Below are 18889 nucleotides of genomic sequence, written 5' to 3' on the forward strand. Positions count from 1 at the left end.
TATGATAAATACATAATATCTATACATATATACACTTATACATATGTACATTTAAGTATATATTAAAAATGTGTGTGTGTGTTATATGTGTGTGTGTGTGTATTCCCCCAGTTTGTGGCTTAACTCTTTACTTTTTATGACATTTTTAAATAAACAGATATTACATTTAATGTTATTGAATTTATTCATGTTTTCCTTTACAATTTGAGCTTTTATATTTTATTTTATTTTATTTTTTATTTTTGTCTTTTGTCTTTTTTTAGGGCCTCACCCACGGCATATGGAGGTTCCCAGGCTAGGGGTCTAATCAGAGCTGTTGCCGCTGGCCTACACAAGAGCCACAGCAACGTGGGATCCAAGCCCCATCTGCAATCTACACCACAGCTCACAGGCAACACCAGATCCTTAACCCACTGAAGCGAGCCCAGGGATCGAACCCACAACCTCATGGTTCCTAGTTGGATTCATTTCCACTGCACTGCAACGGGAACCCCCTAGTTCTGATTATCTTTTATTAAGGTATTCTCCATCCCAGGGTCGTAAAGCTATTTACATACATTGCCTTATAAAAGTTCTTAAGTTTTTTCTTTCATGGTTGTCTGTAATCCATCTGGAGATGGTGAAATATTGCTTTTATTTCATTTATTTTTCCATGTGGCTCCTCAGTTATTCCAGCACTGTTTACCCAAAGGTCCGTTTTCCCCCAGTGATCAGCAAGTCCATTTTGTGTAGGGCTGTTTCCATCCTTTTGGCTTATTTGTCTAAGGGGTAACAACTAAAGCAGTACAATGATTCATTTAAAAGGCTAGTTCCCCTACCTTATTCTTCTTTAGAAAATAAATTGGCTATTATTATCCCTTTTCACTTTGATAAACACTTTATTTTATTGTCCTTTTGTTTGTTTGTGGGGTTTTTTTTCCTTTTTTTTTTTTTTTTTTTGTTAGGGCTGCACCCACAGCATAGGGAGGTTCCCAGGCTAGGGGTCAAATCAGAGCTGTAGCCACCAGCCTACACTACAGCCACAGCAATGCAGGATCTGAGCAGCATCTGCAACCTACACCACAACTCATGGCAACACCGGATCCTTAACCCACTGGGTTAAGCAAAGCCAGGGATCTAACCTGCATCCTCATAGATAGTAGTCAGATTCATTAACGGCTGAGGCACGACAGGAACTCCCTGTTTGTTTTTTAGGGCTGCACACATGGCATATGAAAGTTCCCAGGCTAGGGGTCAAATCGGAGCTGCAGCTGCTGGTCTACACCACAGCCACAGCAAAGCAGAATCTGAGCCACTTCTGTGACCTACACCACAGCTTACAGCAGCGCCGGATCCTTAATCCACCAAGTGAGGCCAGGGGTCGAACCTGCATCCTCATGGATCCCAGTCCTGTTCGTTACTGCTGAGCCATGACGGGAACTCCCTGATACACGTTTTAGAATCAGTCCGTCAAGTAGCACCAAAGACCGTGCAGAAATTTTGACTGCAGTCTTCCTGGATCACCTTAGGAAGAACTCCTGTTTTCCAGATCTTGCATCTCACAGTCCTTGAAGATGGTATATCTTCCTTTTCCTTTTTTTCTTTTTTTGACTATGCCCATGGCATGCAGAAGTTCCCGGGCCAGGCATCGAAGGCACGCCACAGCAGTGACCCGAGCTGTAGCAGTGACAACACCAGATCCTTAATCCACTGAACCACCAGGGAGCTCCCAAGTATGTCTTCCTTTTTATGTAGGTGTACCTTTATGAAGATTTCACACATTTTTATTGGATTTTTTCCTAGATAATTTATACTTTAGCTACTATTGTAAATACTCTGTCTTTTAAAAATAAACATCTTTTTGAGATATAATCCATAAACCACAGAATTCACCTATTCAAAGCGTACAATTCAGTGAGTTTAGTGTATTCACCGAGTTGGGCAACCATCACCAAAATCTTCTAGAACATTTTTATCACCCTCCCCCCCCCCCCCCGCAGAAGAAATACCTTTCCCACAAGCAGTTAACTCCCCCTCCTCCCTGTCCCAGCCCCTGGCAGGAAGGAATGGGGGTGTGAAAGAATGAGTGAATTTATGCCTGTGCAGCAGGGGCTTCATGTGGGACATTGCCCAGCCCCAGCCGTTGCTTTCTGTCTTGTTTTGGTTTTATTTTCCCCCTCCCATCTCTACGACTGGTCTGGTCTCCAAGCTCGTCTCTGGCCTCTTGCAGGCTCCTGCCCACTCTTTGTTCCCCACTCCCCAGCCAAACATATTTTTCCCAAGAAAACAACGTGCCAACCCTGTCTCTCCTAGGAAGCCCCCCAGTAGCTCCCAACATGGTTTCTCTGGGGAAAGTCAGGCCGATGACTCAAGCCCCTTGGAAACCAGATTCTGGGATGCAACTCTTGTGTGAGTCGGAGGAGGCCTCTGCTGGGCTCTTGGTTTGCTGCCTAGTCCTCAGAAAGTAAACAGAGTCGACCTGATTATGCGCCTCCACTTCCTCCTGAGTCAGAGCTGTCTCGGGTTAACGCAGGGAAGAGGCTAAATTAAGCCTTGAAACCAAGCAGCCTCCGTGACAGGCACTTTGTTTTGCTTGAGTGACCGCGATGATGGGTCTTTGGTTTTCAGGGCAGCACTACTTGTGTCTTTTTAGACTAACCTTGATGCTCTTTTCTTTGCCTTGCAAAGATGGGCGAGTGCACCAGACCCCTCCGCGGTACCCATGCGTTCATCCAGCATGCTTCTCCCAAGTGCCTGGTCCATGCCAAGCACTGTGCTTGGAGATGGAGATTCAAAAGCTGGTCTTCTCAGGGCTTGGAGTCTAGCTAAGCAAACTACAAGAAACAAGAGACCCATTAGAGAGATAGCTGGGTAGTTGTCTGTCCAGGGCGAGGAGGAGGGCGTGGATTTCTCAAGTACCGATGCCTTCTTGGGACTTCATGCAAAGGCTTGGCCATGGAATCACCAAAACAAAGAAAGAACCAAATTAACTCACTCAAACAAGCAATTGGATCCAGCCACTTTCATGTGCATACCCTATAACCGAGCAGTTCTTCTCCTGGATATCTGTAGCCAGTAGGAAATTGCACACATGTAAATTTTACATCAAAAGAAAACAGTGCAAAAAAATACTGAGCTCTAGTTATTGCATGCATGCTGCAGTAATAGTATTTGCAGTTGACCTTGAAATACACCCCTCCCCAAAAGATGGATGGATAGATACACGGATAGGTATCAAATAAAGCAAGTATAATAGCATGTTAATGGCAGCATTTAGTTGCTGACTGTATGGGTGCTCATTGTAAGTTTTTTTAAGACTTTATTCTGTGTTGAAAATTTTCATTTAAAACATCGGGGAACATGCATATGTGTGTTTGCCAACAGAAATGTTCAAGAATGTTCGTAGCAGCACAGTGGCCTCAATCTGGAGACACCCCAAATACTCATCAGCAGTAAAATAATTACGTAAATTTATATAAGGGGGAACTGTTCACAGTGAGAGAGACTGAGCCACAGCTACACACAGTGTGGGTGCATCCCACTGACATAACGTCAGGGGCAGAAAAAACAGACTCAAAAGAGCACATGCTGTGTGATTCTATTTCTATAAAATTCACAAACAAGCAAAACTAACCTAGGATGTTAAAAGACAGGATAACGGTTTTTGAAAAGGAAGAAAGGGATTGTGAGTGAATTGGGGAGCCATAAGTCTTCTTGGGGTACTGGAAACTCATTTCTTTCTGTTTTTTTGGTAAGATTTGTATTTTTTCTATTATAGTTGATTTACAGTGTTCTGTCAATTTCTGCTGTACAGAAAGTTACCCAGTCATGCATATATATGTGTATATACACACACACAGCAGGACAGGATCTCATTGCTTATCATGGAAGGTTCTTTCTTTCTTTCTTTCTTTCTTTCTTTCTTTCTTTTTTTTTTTTTTGTCTTTTGTCTTTTTAGGGCCGCACCTGCAGCATATGGAGGTTCCCAGGCGAGGGGTCTAATTGGAGCTGTAGCTGCTGGACTACACCAGAGCCACAGCAATGCCAGATCTGAGCCACGTCTGCAACCTACACCACAGCTCACGGCAACGCCGGATCCTTGACTGGCTGAGTGAGGCCAGGGATCGAACCTGCAACCTCATGGTTCCTAGTTGGATTCGTTTCCTCTGCGCCATGATGGGACCTCCAGAAGGTTGTTTCTTGATTTTTGGTAGAGAGCTAAACAGATGTGAACGCTTCTCCAACCATACGCTTAAAGTCTGTGTGCTCGTCTGTATGTGAATTATATATGCATCATTACAAACTGTGCTAGGAAGGAAAAGAAAAACAACCAAACACATCCAGAACTTTGCCTAACCAGAGATTTTTTTTTTTTTTTTTTTTTTTTTTTTTTTTTTTTTTTTTTTTTATATTAAATTTTATTTTATTTTCCCACTGTACAGCAAGGGGGTCAGGTTATTCTTACATGTATACATTACAATTACAGTTTTTCCCCCCACCATTTCTTCTGTTGCAACATGAGTATCTAGACATAGTTCTCAATGCTATTCAGCGGGATCTCCTTGTAAATCTATTCTACGTTGTGACTGATAAGCCCAAGCTCCCGATCCCTCCCACTCCCTCCCCCTCCCATCAGGCAACCACAAGTCTCTTCTCCAAGTCCATGATTGATTTTCTTTTCTGAGGAGATGTTCATTTGTGCTGGATATTAGATTCCAGTTATAAGTGATGTCATATGGTATTTGTCTTTGTCTTTCTGGCTCATTTCACTCAGTATGAGATTCTCTAGTTCCATCCATGTTGCTGCAAATGGCATGATGTCATCCTTTTTAATGGCTGAGTAGTATTCCATCGTGTATATATACCACATCTTCCGAATCCAATCCTCTGTCGATGGACATTTGGATTGTTTCCATGTCCTGGCTATTGTGAATAGTGCTGCAATGAACATGCGGGTGCATGTGTCTCTTTTAAGTAGAGCTTTGTCCGGATAGATGCCCAAGAGTGGGATTGCAGGGTCATATGGAAGTTCTATGTATAGATTTCTAAGGTATCTCCAAACTGTTCTCCATAGTGGCTGTACCAGTTTACATTCCCACCAACAGTGCAGGAGGGTTCCCTTTTCTCCACAGCCCCTCCAGCACTTGTTATTTGTGGATTTATTAATGATGGCCATTCTGACTGGTGTGAGGTGGTATCTCATGGTAGTTTTGATTTGCATTTCTCTTATAATCAGCGATGTTGAGCATTTTTTCATGTGTTTGTTGGCCATCTGTATATCTTCTTTGGAGAAATGTCTATTCAGGTCTTTTGCCCATTTTTCCATTGATTGATTGGTTTTTTTGCTGTTGAGTTGTATAAGTTGCTTGTATATTCTAGAGATTAAGCCCTTGTCAGTTGCATCATTTGAAACTATTTTCTCCCATTCTGTAAGTTGTCTTTTTGTTTTCTTTTGGGTTTCCTTTGCTGTGCAAAAGCTTTTCAGTTTGATGAGGTCCCATGGGTTTATTTTTGCTCTAGTTTCTATTGCTTTGGGAGACTGACCTGAGAAAATATTCATGATGTTGATGTCAGAGAGTGTTTTGCCTATGTTTTCTTCTAGGAGTTTGATGGTGTCCTGTCGTATATTTAAGTCTTTCAGCCATTTGGAGTTTATTTTTGTGCATGGTGGGAGGGTGTGTTCTAGTTTCATTGCTTTGCATACAGCTGTCCAGGTTTCCCAGCAATGCTTGCTGAATAGACTTTCCTTTTCCCATTTTATGTTCTTGCCTCCCTTGTCAAAGATTAATTGACCATAGGTGTCAGGGTTAATTTCCAGATTCTCTATTCTGTTCCATTGGTCTGTCTGTCTGTTTTGATACCAGTACCACACTGTTTTGATGACTGTGGCTTTGTAGTATTTCTTGAAGTCTGGGAGAGTTATGCCTCCTGCTTGGTTTTTGTTTCTCAGGATTGCTTTGGCGATTCTGGGTCTTTTGTTGTTCCATATAAATGTTTGGATTGTTTGTTCTAGTTCTGTGAAAAATGTCATGGGTAATTTGATAGGGATTGCATTGAATCTGTAGATTGCTTTGGGTAGGATGGCCATTTTCACAATATTGATTTTTCCAATCCAGGAACATGGAATATCTTTCCATTTTTTTACATCTTCTTTGATTTCTTTGATTAAGGTTTTATAGTTCTCGGCATATAGGTCCTTTACCTCTTTGGTTAGGTGTATTCCGAGGTATTTGATTTTGTGAGGTACAATTTTAAAAGGTATCGTATTTTTGTATTCCTTTTCTAATGCTTCATTGCTGGTATACAGAAATGCAACTGACTTCTGAATGTTAATCTTATATCCTGCCACTTTGCTGAATTTATTAATCAGTTCAAGGAGTTTTGGGGTTGAGTCCTTAGGGTTTTCTAGGTATAGAATCATGTCATCTGCATACAGTGACAGTTTGATCTCTTCTCTTCCTATATGGATGCCTTTGATTTCTTTTGTTTGTCTAATTGCTGTGGCTAAGACTTCCAAAACTATGTTGAAGAGCAGTGGTGAGAGTGGGCATCCCTGTCTTGTTCCAGATTTGAGTGAGAAGGCTTTCAGTTTTTCCCCATTGAGGATTATATTTGCTGTGGGTTTATCATAAATGGCTTTGATTATATTCAGGAATGTTCCCTCTATACCCACTTTGGCGAGGGTCTTGATCATGAATGGATGTTGAACTTTGTCAAATGCTTTTTCTGCATCTATTGAGATGATCATATGATTTTTGACTTTTTTTTTGTTAATGTGGTGTATGATGTTGATTGATTTGCGTATGTTGAACCATCCTTGTGAACCTGGGATGAACCCAACCTGGTCATGGTGTATAATTTTTTTGATATGTTGTTGGATTCGGTTGGCTAAGATTTTGTTGAGAAGTTTTGCATCTATATTCATCAATGATATTGGGCGATAGTTTTCTTTTTTGGTGGTATCTCTGCCTGGTTTTGGAATGAGGGTGATGGTGGCCTCATAGAATGTCTTTGGGAGTATTCCTTCTTCTTCAACCTTTTGAAAGAGTTTAAGGAGGATGGGCACCAATTCCTCTTTATATGTTTGATAGAATTCACCTGTGAAGCCATCTGGTCCTGGGCTTTTATTTGTAGGGAGTGATTTTATGACCTCTTCAATTTCATTTCTAGTGATTGGTCTGTTCAGTTGGTCTGTTTCTGCTTGATTCAGTTTTGGCAGGCTGTAAGATTCTAGAAAATTGTCCATTTCTTCCAGATTGTCAAACTTATTGCCATATAGTTGTTCATAGTATTCTCTTATGGTTTTTTGTATTTCTGCTGTATCCGTTGTGATTTCTCCTTTTTCATTTATAATTTTGGTGATTTGGGTTCTTTCTCTCCTCTTTTTAGTGAGTCTGGCCAGGGGTTTATCAATTTTGTTCACCTTTTCAAAGAACCAGCTCTTGGTTTTATTAATTTTCTCTATTGTTTTTTGAGTCTCTATTTTATTGATTTCTTCTTTGATCTTTACAATTTCCTTCCTTCTGCTGACTTTAGGACTTCTTTGTTCTTCTTTTTCTAATTCATTTAGGTGGAGGGTTAAGTTGTCAATTTGGGATCTTTCTTCTTTTTTGAGAAAGGCCTGGATTGCTATAAATTTCCCTCTGAGCACTGCTTTCGCAGCATCCCATAGATTTTGAGAGGTTATGTCTTCATTATCATTTGTTTCAAGATAGTTTTTAATTTCCTTCTTGATTTCCTCATTGACCCATTGGTTTTTTAGTAGCATGTTGTTTAGTCTCCATGGAGTAGGTTTTTTCTCTTTCCTTTTCCCATGGTTGATTTCTAATTTCATGGCATTGTGGTCAGAGAAGATACTTGAGATAATTTCTATGCTCCTAAATTTATTGAGATTCGCTTTATGTCCCAATATGTGGTCGATTCTTGAGAATGTTCCATGAGCATTTGAGAAGAATGTGTATTCTGATTTTTTTGGATGTAGTGTCCTGAAGATATCAATTAAGTCTAACTTTTCTATTGTTTCCTTTAGGATCTCTGTTGCTTTATTGGTTTTCTGTCTAGAGGATCTGTCCATTGATGTGAGGGGGGTATTTAGGTCTCCTACTATGATTGTATTCTCATCAATATCTCCCTTTATGTCTGTTAATATTTGTTGTATGTATCTGGGTGCTCCTATGTTTGGGGCATATATGTTGATGATAGTAACATCCTCTCCTTGGATGGATCCCTTAATCATTAAATAGTGTCCTTCTTTGTCTTTCTTTATGTCTTTTGTTTTAAAGTCTATTTTGTCTGATATGAGCGTTGCAACTCCTGCTTTTCTGTCATGTCTATTGGCATGAAATACTTTTCCCCAGCCTTTCACTTTCAATCTATATGTATCTTTTGTCCTAAGGTGAGTTTCTTGTAGGCAGCATATTGAAGGTTTTTGCCGTTTTATCCACTCAGCCATTCTGTGTCTTTTGATTGGGGCATTCAGTCCATTGACATTTAAGGTGATAATTGATAGATGATTATTTATTGCCATTTGATCCTCGTGTTCCAGTTGATTCTATGGTTCTCCATTCTTCTTTTTTTTTTTTTTTTTTTTGGTTGGATGGTCTCCTGTTATTATCTGCTTGAGTGTATTTTTTTTTTTCATTTTTTGCAAATGCAATATTTGGTTTTGGCTTGTGGTTGCCCTGTTTTTTAAGTATGCTAACCCCTTCCCATAATTGTGTGTTTTAGCCTGATGGTCCTGTAAGTTCAAACACTTCATTATTATATTAAAATTAAGAAGAGAGACATACATACAAACAAAAAGGATTATTTACCTCCTAACATCCCTTGCCCACATTTTATGGTTTTGATGACTCTTTTATTTTTTTCTTTTTAATTTTATTTTGTTTGAAGCATGTTCATGATTAAATCTGTATGCTGGCTTATTTGAGTGACTGCTCTCTGATTGTATCTTCCTCAGTCCTAGTTCTTCCTCTTCTTCTTCTTCTTCTTTTTTTTTTTTTTTTTCTTTTCTTTTTTCTTCCCTTTCCTTCCTTTCTTTTTGGTTTAGAGAAGCCCTTTCAATATTTCCTTTAACCTGGGTTTTGTGTTGCTGTATTCTTTAAGTTTTTGTTTGTTGGGAAAAATTTTTATTTCCCCTTCTATTTTAAATGATATTCTTGCTGGATAAAGTATTCTAGGTTGCATATTTTTTCCTTTGAGCACTTTAAATATCTCTTGCCATTCCCTCCTGGCCTGTAGTGTTTCTGTAGAGAAATCAGCTGATATTCTTATGGGGGTTCCCTTGTAGGTAACATTCTGTTTTTCTCTTGCTGCCTTTAGGATCCTCTCTTTATCACTAACTTTTGCCATTTTTATTATGATGTGTCTTGGTGTGGGTCTGTTTGGGTTCAGTTTGTTTGGGGCCCTCTGTGCTTCTTGTATCTTGAATCCAGTATCCTTTAGATTTGGGAAGTTTCCAGCGATAATTTCTTCAAATATATTTTCCATTCCTTTATCTTTTTCTACTCCTTCTGGAATTCCTATTATGCGTAGATTGGCCCGTTTTATATTATCCCATAGGTCTCTTATATTGCTTTCCAGTTTTTTGATTCGGTTTTCTGTCTGTTGACCAGATTGAGTGATTTCCATTATTCTATCTTCCATATCACTGATTCGTTCTTCTGCATTATTCATTCTGGTTTTTACTGCCCCTAGTTCAGTTTGCATCTCTGCAAATGAATGTTCTAGTTTTTCTTGGCTCCTCCTTATATTTTCTAGCTCCTTTCTGAGGGTATCTGCATTGCTGTTCATATCTTCTCTTAATTCCTTCAGTATTTTCACTATTTCTCTTTTGAACTCCAGGTCTGTCAGACTGCAGAGATCAGTTTCATTGTTGACTGTTTTAGGTGAGTTCTCCTGTTGGTTTGACTGGGGGTGGTTTCTCAGCTTCTTCATCTTGCTTGTTGTCTTCTTTCTCCTGAGGGAGTTGTACTCTCTGTTATCGGGTAGTGTTTGCCTTGTCACTGCCCTGGAATATTTCCTGAGGGCTGTCGTTGTTGGTCAATCTTTTTTTGAGGCAGTGTGGCTTTTCTGGAGTGTTGATGGGACTAACAGTGTTTCTTTGAAGCAAAGGAGGACTTCCTGAGGGCAGACAGGACTGGGAGGTCCACCCCACGATGGTAGCAGATTTCACTTGGTTCTCAGCACCCCCTGGGGTCTTGGGCGGGTAGCAGGGCCCTTGGAGACTCAAGAGGTTCCTCCCCAGGGCAGCCCGACTCAGAAAGACCGTCTGAGATCTTTTCCCGATTCCGCCAGGCTTGTTGCAGCTTTTCTGGGCTGCAGGGGGTCCTGCCTGGAGCTGGCAGTCCTATGCAGCTGGTCCACTAGGTCTCAGCACCCCTTGGGGTCTTGGGCGGGTAGCAGGGCCTTTGGAGACTCAAGAGGCTCCTCCCCAGAACAGCCCGACTCAGAAAGACCGTCTGAGATCTTTTCCCAAGTCGGCCAGGCTTGTTGCAGCTTTTCTGGGCTGCAGGGGGTCCTGCCTGGAGCTGGCAGTCCTATGCAGCTGGTCCACTAGGTCTCAGCACCCCCTGGGGTCTTGGGCGGGTAGCAGGGCCCTTGGAGACTCAAGAGGCTCCTCCCCAGGACAGCCCGACTCAGAAAGACCGTCTGGGATCTTTTCCCAAGTCGGCCAGGCTTGTTGCAGCTTTTCTGGGCTGCAGGGGGTCCTGCCTGGAGCTGGCAGTCCTATGCAGCTGGTCCACTAGGTCTCAGCACCCCCTGGGGTCTTGGGCGGGTAGCAGGGCCCTTGGAGGCTCAAGAGGCTCCTCCCCAGGACAGCCCAACTCAGAAAGACCGTCTGGGATCTTTTCCCGATTCGGCCAGGCTTGTTGCAGCTTTTCTGGGCTGCAGGGGGTCCTGCCTGGAGCTGGCAGTCCTATGCAGCTGGTCCACTAGGTCTCAGCACCCCCTGGGGTCTTGGGCGGGTAGCAGGGCCCTTGGAGGCTCAAGAGGCTCCTCCCCAGGACAGCCCGACTCAGAAAGACCGTCTGAGATCTTTTCCCGATTCGGCCAGGCTTGTTGCAGCTTTTCTGGGCTGCAGGGGGTCCTGCCTGGAGCTGGCAGTCCTATGCAGCTGGTCCACTAGGTCTCAGCACCCCCTGGGGTCTTGGGCGGGTAGCAGGGCCTTTGGAGGCTCAAGAGGCTCCTCCCCAGGACAGCCCGACTCAGAAAGACCGTCTGAGATCTTTTCCCGATTCGGCCAGGCTTGTTGCAGCTTTTCTGGGCTGCAGGGGGTCCTGCCTGGAGCTGGCAGTCCTATGCAGCTGGTCCACTAGGTCTCAGCACCCCCTGGGGTCTTGGGCGGGTAGCAGGGCCCTTGGAGGCTCAAGAGGCTCCTCCCCAGGACAGCCCGACTCAGAAAGACCGTCTGAGATCTTTTCCCGATTCGGCCAGGCTTGTTGCAGCTTTTCTGGGCTGCAGGGGGTCCTGCCTGGAGCTGGCAGTCCTATGCAGCTGGTCCACTAGGTCTCAGCACCCCTTGGGGTCTTGGGCGGGTAGCAGGGCCCTTGGAGACTCAAGAGGCTCCTCCCCAGGACAGCCCGACTCCGAAAGACCGTCTGAGATCTTTTCCCGATTCGGCCAGGCTTGTTGCAGCTTTTCTGGGCTGCAGGGGGTCCTGCCTGGAGCTGGCAGTCCTATGCAGCTGGTCCACTAGGTCTTAGCACCCCCTAGGGTCTTGGGCGTGTAGCAAGGCCCTTGGAGACTCAAGAGGCTCCTCCCCGGGGGAGCCCGTCTCAGAAAAACCGTCAGAGAATTAGGTCGATCTATTCACGGCCTGGCTAGGCTTGTTCTAGCTTTTCTGGGCTGCAGGCCTTTTTTAGGGGGCTGGTGGTGTTTGGTGCTGCTCTGTGGAAGTGTAGCCCCTCCAAAGGGCAAGCAGGCCTGTGCAGGGAGAGCCCCTGCGGTGGTAGGCTTCAGGCAATTGTTGAGGCCAGCCCTCCTGGATGGCAGGCAGCCCCAGGTTCGGCGAGAGCGTAGGGGGTGGTGGGGGTGGGGGGAGGGAATGCACTGGGAAGCACAGCTTTCTGCTAGCTAGCGGGCCTGTAAGCTTGTTGTGGCGTGGGGGGTATTCTATGGGGACCCACCCCTTCTTCTCTCCCCTCCTCAGCACTGGCGCAGACCAGGCTCTTCTCCCAGGTTCCCTCTGAGGCGGCTTTCCACTTCCCCGCCCCTAGAGTATTGCTCCCTTCCTCTGCGACAGCTTTGTTTTCTAGTCTCCCAGGCAGTCTCTGCCCCGTCAAATGGTTTAGAGACCTCCCAAGCAGTTTCCGCTCTTCCCCGCCCCCCTAGCCCGGGGACTAATCTCTGGAGCCGAGGTCTCGGTGCCCAGCCCCCCCCAGGCGTCCCCCGGCCCTTTCTTGGGGACTAACCTTCGGAGGCGAGGTCTCGGTGCCCAGCCCCAACCCAGGCGTCCCCGGCCCCCTCTCGGGGACCAACCTTCAGAGCTGAGGTCTCGGTGCCCAGCCCCCACCCAGGCGTCCCCCGGCCCTTTCCCGGGGACTAACCTCTGGAGCCGAGGATTCGGTGCCCAGTCCCCACCCAGGCGTCTCAATTTTTGGTGACTGTGCCCGTAGTTCAGATGGTCCGTTGGGTTCTTGATCGTTTTTCCGTACTCCAACTTACTGCTACACTCTTCTCTGCATCTGGAGATTCCTCCGGTTCGTTTGATCTTTCGCCCGGTAGGAGACTTTCCAGGGTGCGGGATCCCTTTCCCCTCCGCAGTTCCCTTTCGGGAGCGCCCGTCCCGCTCGGATTCACCTTCTCTCACTCTCCTCTTTTCTCCCGTTCTGCCCAATAATGTCACGAATTTCTTGCCGTTATTGGAGATTAGGTTCCTCTGCCAGCGATTGGTTGTTGTTCTGTGCGAGTCATTTCTTCTGTAGATGTGCTTTTTTTGTTGTGTTTGTGGGAGAGGGCGAGCGTGTCCCCCTACTCCTCCGCCATCTTGTCCTCTCCAGATTTTTTTTTTTTAATTTTAAACATAATTTTAATTAGAAACGACATCCTACATGCAGGTGTTAATTCCAAGGAGTTTCATTCCATTGGCTTAGACAGAGTGGACAGCTCTGAAAAGACGAAGTCTGGCCCTGGGCATTTCAGGGGGAGGAACCCACTCTGAGCCTATCAAGTAAACCAAAGTGGAGAAAGACATAAAACTTCCCTTTAAGACATGCATTTGACCATTCGTGCTCACATTAATTCTTCCAGCCTTCACCGACTCTCTGACTCTCCTTCACACAAACAACTAGCCACACATACTGTGTTCTGAATCGGGGCTTGATCTGCAGGGCAAGATCAGGGGTTCTGCCCAGAGGAAGAGACGTGTAGCCGTTTCACCTTGCAGCTCCACACCCCACTGCTTCAGGTTCCTTTCTGTGCTGCTTCCCACGTATTTATCCTGAGAGATCCTTTGACCCCTGAACTAATTAGTCAGGGGTCTCCAGAGACATGGAACCCATGAGAGAGAGAGAAAGGGAGAGACAGAGATTAAGGTCTGTGAAAAGAACGCAGCTTATGTGATTATGGAGGCTGGCAAGTGTCAGACTCTGCAGGGTGAGTCAGCAACCAGGAGACTCGGGAGAGCTGATGGTTTCATTTCAGTAGGAAGGCCTGGAGGCTGAAGAGCCAGAAAGAGCCAAGGTTTCAGTGTGAATTAGAAAGCAGGAAAAATCTGATGTCCCAGCTCAAAGGCAGGCAGGCAGGCAGGAGGCGTTCCCTCTTACTCAGTCCTTTTTTTCTATTCAGGTCTTCAACTGATCAGTCGAGGCCCACCCACATGGGGGAGGGCAATCTGCTTTGCCCAGTCTGCCAGTTTAGACATTCATCTCATCCAGAAACACCATCACGGACACGCCTAGCATCATATTTGACAAATGTCTAGGCACCTTGTGACCCAGTCAAGTTGACAGATAAAATTAACTGTCACAACTCCAGAGCATGAAACACCTAAAGGCACAGCTCTTTAATGGAAGAGTCAGAGCCGGGGCCTTGGTCCAAGCTGTGTCACATCCCATCAAATAAGAAGGCTGTCACTACCTCACCTACCCTGGTCATTTCTTACATATTGTTTGGATAATCCATGGAAAAGAAGGCTTCAGCTGCCCACCGGGGCCCCTCAATGTGTTTTGTTATATTAAAGAATAAAACGAAGAGATTTTAGTTACTGCCAAATGTATCATACATATCAAAGAATCTATGAAACAACTTCAAGGATAAGGATAAAAGTGAACCCCCCGCGTACGCTCCACTGAGCTTAGCAAATGGAAAATGGCCAGTCTATAGAAGGCCTTTGGTGTCCCTCCCCAGGGCTTCCACTTGGTCCTTACCTATAAGAAGCCACTCCCCTTAGTTTTCTGTTAATCATTCTCTTGCTTGTTTATAAAAAGCAAAAGTATATATAGTCTCTAGACAGTGTATTGGTTTGGCCTCTTTGGAGCCTTTATGAGCTGATGCGTGACGTCTGTGTTCCCTGCATCATGCTTTTGCACGTTCCATGCAGTGTTGGGGCCCCGTCCAGGCTGTCACATGTAGCTTCAGTGCATTCATTTCACTGCCATCGTATGGACCACGTGTCCGTCTCTTCAACCCTTGGTGCCTATCTGGGTGGCTTCCGGTCCTCTGCTATCACAGATGAAGCTCACAGAAGCATTCCTGTCCCCACCTGCAGGTGCACAAGTGCAGGGAGGGTTTTTAGGCTTATACCTAGGAGAGCAGGTCCTCAGCCGATTGTAGAATACGTGTTTCTTTGCTTCTCCGGGTGATACTGCAACTGAGCCCGGCCCTGTGGGGCCCCTGGGCACAAAAGCCCTTCTGTGACCCTCCATGTCCTGTCGGTAGGAAATAGGCCTCATTCGGCCTCCCTGACCTTTCAAACAGTTGCTAATCAAGGAAGGGAGGGGATGCAGAGACTGGAGAGGAGCGGTTGGAGACCACAGTGCAGCCTGGGGGCAGGGACCTGGTTCCTCCTCAAGGAACCCACCTAACAATAGCTTTGAGCTCCTGTGCAGAACTAAAACCTTCAACAAAGAAAAGACGTTAGCTACTTGATGAAGCAGTCTTCCTTCCTGAAAGAAGGACCCCCGAGCCAGTTGTGGGGCCGCTAAACATCAGCTTGGAGGTAGAAAGCGAGCTACCATCTGCTCTCATCCTAATTTGAGGCCCTATTTTCTACTCCCCAACTATAAGCCCACTTCCTCCCTCTCCCAAGGGAGGCCACAGTCCTTAAGGCATCAGCCTGCTGTGGCTTCCTTTGCCTGGCAGTGCAGGAAAGCTATTTTTTTCTCCTTCCCCCCAAACTCAGTCTCTGCATTTCTATTCGGCACCATTGGATGGACGCAGAGTTTCAGCCACAATACCAGGGAACGTTGCAGAAGGATTCCACCAACTTGGCTCCTGCTGGAGGTGATGCAAGTTGCCTATGACGCTCTCCCCACCCCCTTATCGTCCTCTTTGGTGGCAGTAAATCACCTTCTCTAGGTTCAGGAAACCCTGCTCACAGAGCAGCGTGTGACCGTGACATCCTGCTACACACTTGCGTGCACAAGCAGGGCAGCACTTTTCCAGGGTGGAATCCACTATGAGAACCTGCGTCAGAGTTCCCGAGGCCGTGGGAGAACCCACGTGCTTTAGCTGGACTGCTGGGCAACTGTCTCCATTTCTGCTTCAAGGAAAAGGGCTGCAAACAAACTCAGTAGAGTGGGTGGTACCCAGGCTGGATTCCTGGGCTAATCTCTTTAATGCCAATGTCAGGACATTCATCCTTGAGATGCATCCGTTATACTCTGCTCCATGGCCAAGAGCAGTGCATCCTAAGGTTGGCTTGAGGAGTGACTTTTTTGCCCCCCTGCCCCCCACCCCCGCACCCACTGCCCCAAGATCTAGTCCCCAGGTATGAAATCACTGCCCTATCTCATCTCCCTGGTTACGGAGAGGATGCTTATAAACCATCATCTTTTGTGCTGCCTCTTTCCAATGACAGGTTAGCCTGGGGAGGAAGATAAAGACATTTGCCACCAAGATGGTAATCACGAGTGGAAACGATGAAGACAGAGGAGGCCAAGAAAAAGAGAGCAAAGAGGAGAGTGTCTTGGCGATGCTGGGGATTATTGGGACCATTCTGAACCTCATTGTCATCATATTTGTATACATATACACCACGCTGTGAACGCCCAGCGGGTCCTCAGGCCTCCGCATGGCCGGAAGACGGGAGTCCTGTATGTCGGCAGATGAGTGACCGGACGCTGCGCCCACAAGCAGCCTTGACCTCCTCACACCGCTCCATCAGATGCACCTTCGAACTTGCTCAAGGGTCACCAAAATAAACGGATCCTTCTGCTAGGAGCAGACACTAAAGCACAATGAATCCAACAAAACTCACTCGCCCAGCAAGGGAGTCAGCGGCGTCAGCAGGGGACCCGAAAGAGCGCTGGGAAGCCCAGCCTTTGATGCCATCAGGGAGCAGATGGGTGCAGAGGCTTATTGTCCCAGAACCCTGACAGGTGTCTTGGATTCCAAAAGAGGAACGGGGCGGACGCAGCTCAGGGCGCGTCTCCCAGGGCACGCGTGTCCTCCTAACGCCATGAGCTGTTTAGTACAAAAAAAACCGCAGGGACAATCCTTTGACAAGCATCCCATTCATCAAAAGTGTCTGACTATTTGATACCGGGGAGATAACTTATTTTTCTTTTTTCATTGGCTTGATGTGTGTATCTGTTCATATCAAGGTTTATAAATATATATTTTTAATAAATGTGCTCTATTTTTTAGCATGAACCAAATACTTGGAGAGGCGCTCCTGGATCCATAGAGCTTTCCTTGGTTTAAGCTGCTTCAGCCCCTAGACTGCAGATGTTCTGTTGTGCATTCACTCTCGTCCTCTCTCTCTCATCTTGAATCCTTTGCCGACTCTCTCCCTCTCGCTCTTTTCAGTCTGGAGGACGTTTTCTTCCCCCGTGATACCAGCCGTGACCTTGGTTGGTGCATGTTCTAAGATTGTCCGTTGAGCGGCTTTTTGTTGTTATATCGGAGGTGTCGAGCGATCGCAGGCATGTGGACCTCGGATGCACTGTTTCCTTACTGAGAATGATGCATGAACAAGGGCTGAGTGATAGATCAGCTTAAATTTTTTTTTTTTACAAGAGGACTGTGGAGGAAGAGTGCAACTACATTGGCAGATCACCTCTAGGACAGAGCATAAAGCTTCTTATTGGCAGCATCGTGGTCTCCTTCTTGTGACGGGTCATTGATCAGGTTTGATATTGATCAGATTTGAATCGAATGGCCACATAACCATGAGAAGGATGGGAAGGAGAAGGGTGAAAGCTCAGCCTTAGGTGCATAATTCCTTCCTTAGTGAGCTGCCTGGGGTCCTTTTCAAGGCAGGCGGGGTGTGAATGGCACAGGAACTCCCGTCAGGCTTTCAGGACGCCCCTGTGACAGGCGACTTTTAAGGGCACCAGAAGGGGACGCAGCAATCCCCCTAAAGGATTGCTGCATTTCTTAAAGCTTCTGGTTTACACCCACATGAAGCTTCTTCCTCCCTGGCAGGAACAGTTGAATAGATAGGAATTTCCCCCCATTCTCCTGGCTCCCTGAGGTGGGCCTTTGACTGGCTGCGGCGGCAGGGCCTTAAAAAGAGGGTTAGAATTCCTTCTGCCAGTGCCAGCCTTGCCGTGGCAAAAGAAGCAGTGATCTGCCTAGTTGGATTCAAATGATGCCCAGGAGGTCTTCCTCCGGTCAGATCTCTCCCTCCTGATGTGGTGGTGTCTGAATCCACCATTAGAGAGTCATTTCTTAGGCTCTGCCAAGGGCCCAGGCTCTTTTATAAGGCAAATGCCCTGAACACCTGGCTCTCATCAGGTGTCTTCTCTTCCCCACTAGAAGAAAGGAAGTTGATGGGCATTCAGGGCATGCTGTATGTCAGGCGCTGTGCCAGACACTGTATTCCTTAAGTCATTGAATTCTCACGATAGGTGCGAGAGGGAATCTTTGCCCCATTTCTGGAAGAAGAAAGGAGGTCTCCGAAAGATCAGGAAATTTCCCTGAGAGCAGGTGGCTACCGGTGGTGAGTCAGGATGCAAACGTCCAATCTGTCTGATTCCCTGGCCCTGCGAAGGTTGGCCGAATGCTGGCAAAAGAGGGACTGGACCCAGGAAGGGGCCCTCAGGGGTCAGATGCAAACAGATGGCTTTGCTGAGGGCCAGCTCTGCACCCCCCCCCCCCATAAAATAACTGCTCCTGGAAACTCCTTGCACCCTGGCAGAAGGCCATACATGTAAAGGTGAAAAACAAGAGGAGGCTGCTTAGAAGAATAATGGACTGTCGGGGGAGGGAGCTGTCTCACAGGTTCTGTGTGCTTCTAGAAAGACTGTATGAGAATTCTGAACAGTGAACAGAGTAAACAATAAAGGTGCAATGGAAAAAAAAACTATCGATGTCCTTTTTTTCCTTCCCTCCTTCACCAACATTTTGGTATTTTTTAATTTTCTAATTTTTTTCTTTATAGGGCCGCACCTGCGGCATACGAAAGTTCCGAGGCTAGGGATCGAATAATCGGAGCTGCAGCTGCCAGCCTACACCACAGTCACAGCAACGCCAGATCTGAGCTGCATCTGCATCTTACACCACAGCTCACGGCAAAACCGGATCCTTAACCCACTGAGCAAGGCCAGGGATGGAACCTGCAATCCTCATGGATACTAGTCGGGCTCTTAACCCACGGATCCACAACAGAAACTCTCCGGGTGTTTTAAAACCTACATGTCCTTCCTTTACCTATACATATATTTATTTTTTAAAAAAATCATGCAGAATTGAAGGTGACTCTCATAAACTGAAACTGCTTTGTTTGGACTGAAGAAACCCCAGG

At 46.0% G+C, this 18889-nt stretch overlaps 1 protein-coding gene across 3 annotated transcripts in view; it reads left to right on the forward strand.

The window, feature by feature from the left end:
* The window catches only part of TUNAR (transmembrane neural differentiation associated intracellular calcium regulator), a 61684-nt gene extending 43236 nt beyond the window's left edge, over nt 1–18448 (forward strand). For all 3 annotated transcript variants that reach the window (XM_084967056.1, XM_084967057.1, XM_084967055.1), the window contains one exon: nt 16001–18448. In XM_084967056.1, coding sequence (XP_084823182.1) covers nt 16001–16186 — 186 coding nt within the window. In that variant the 3' untranslated portion in view covers nt 16187–18448. The remainder of the gene's footprint in view (nt 1–16000) is intronic.
* Nucleotides 18449–18889: the final 441 nt, after the last annotated feature.

Source organism: Sus scrofa, chromosome 7 (genome assembly GCF_054392235.1).
Source record: "Sus scrofa isolate SSC_HxYL_T2T_F1_AM1 chromosome 7, Sscrofa_HxYL_maternal_Yorkshire_Landrace_v2.0, whole genome shotgun sequence".
Taxonomy (NCBI): domain Eukaryota; kingdom Metazoa; phylum Chordata; class Mammalia; order Artiodactyla; family Suidae; genus Sus; species Sus scrofa.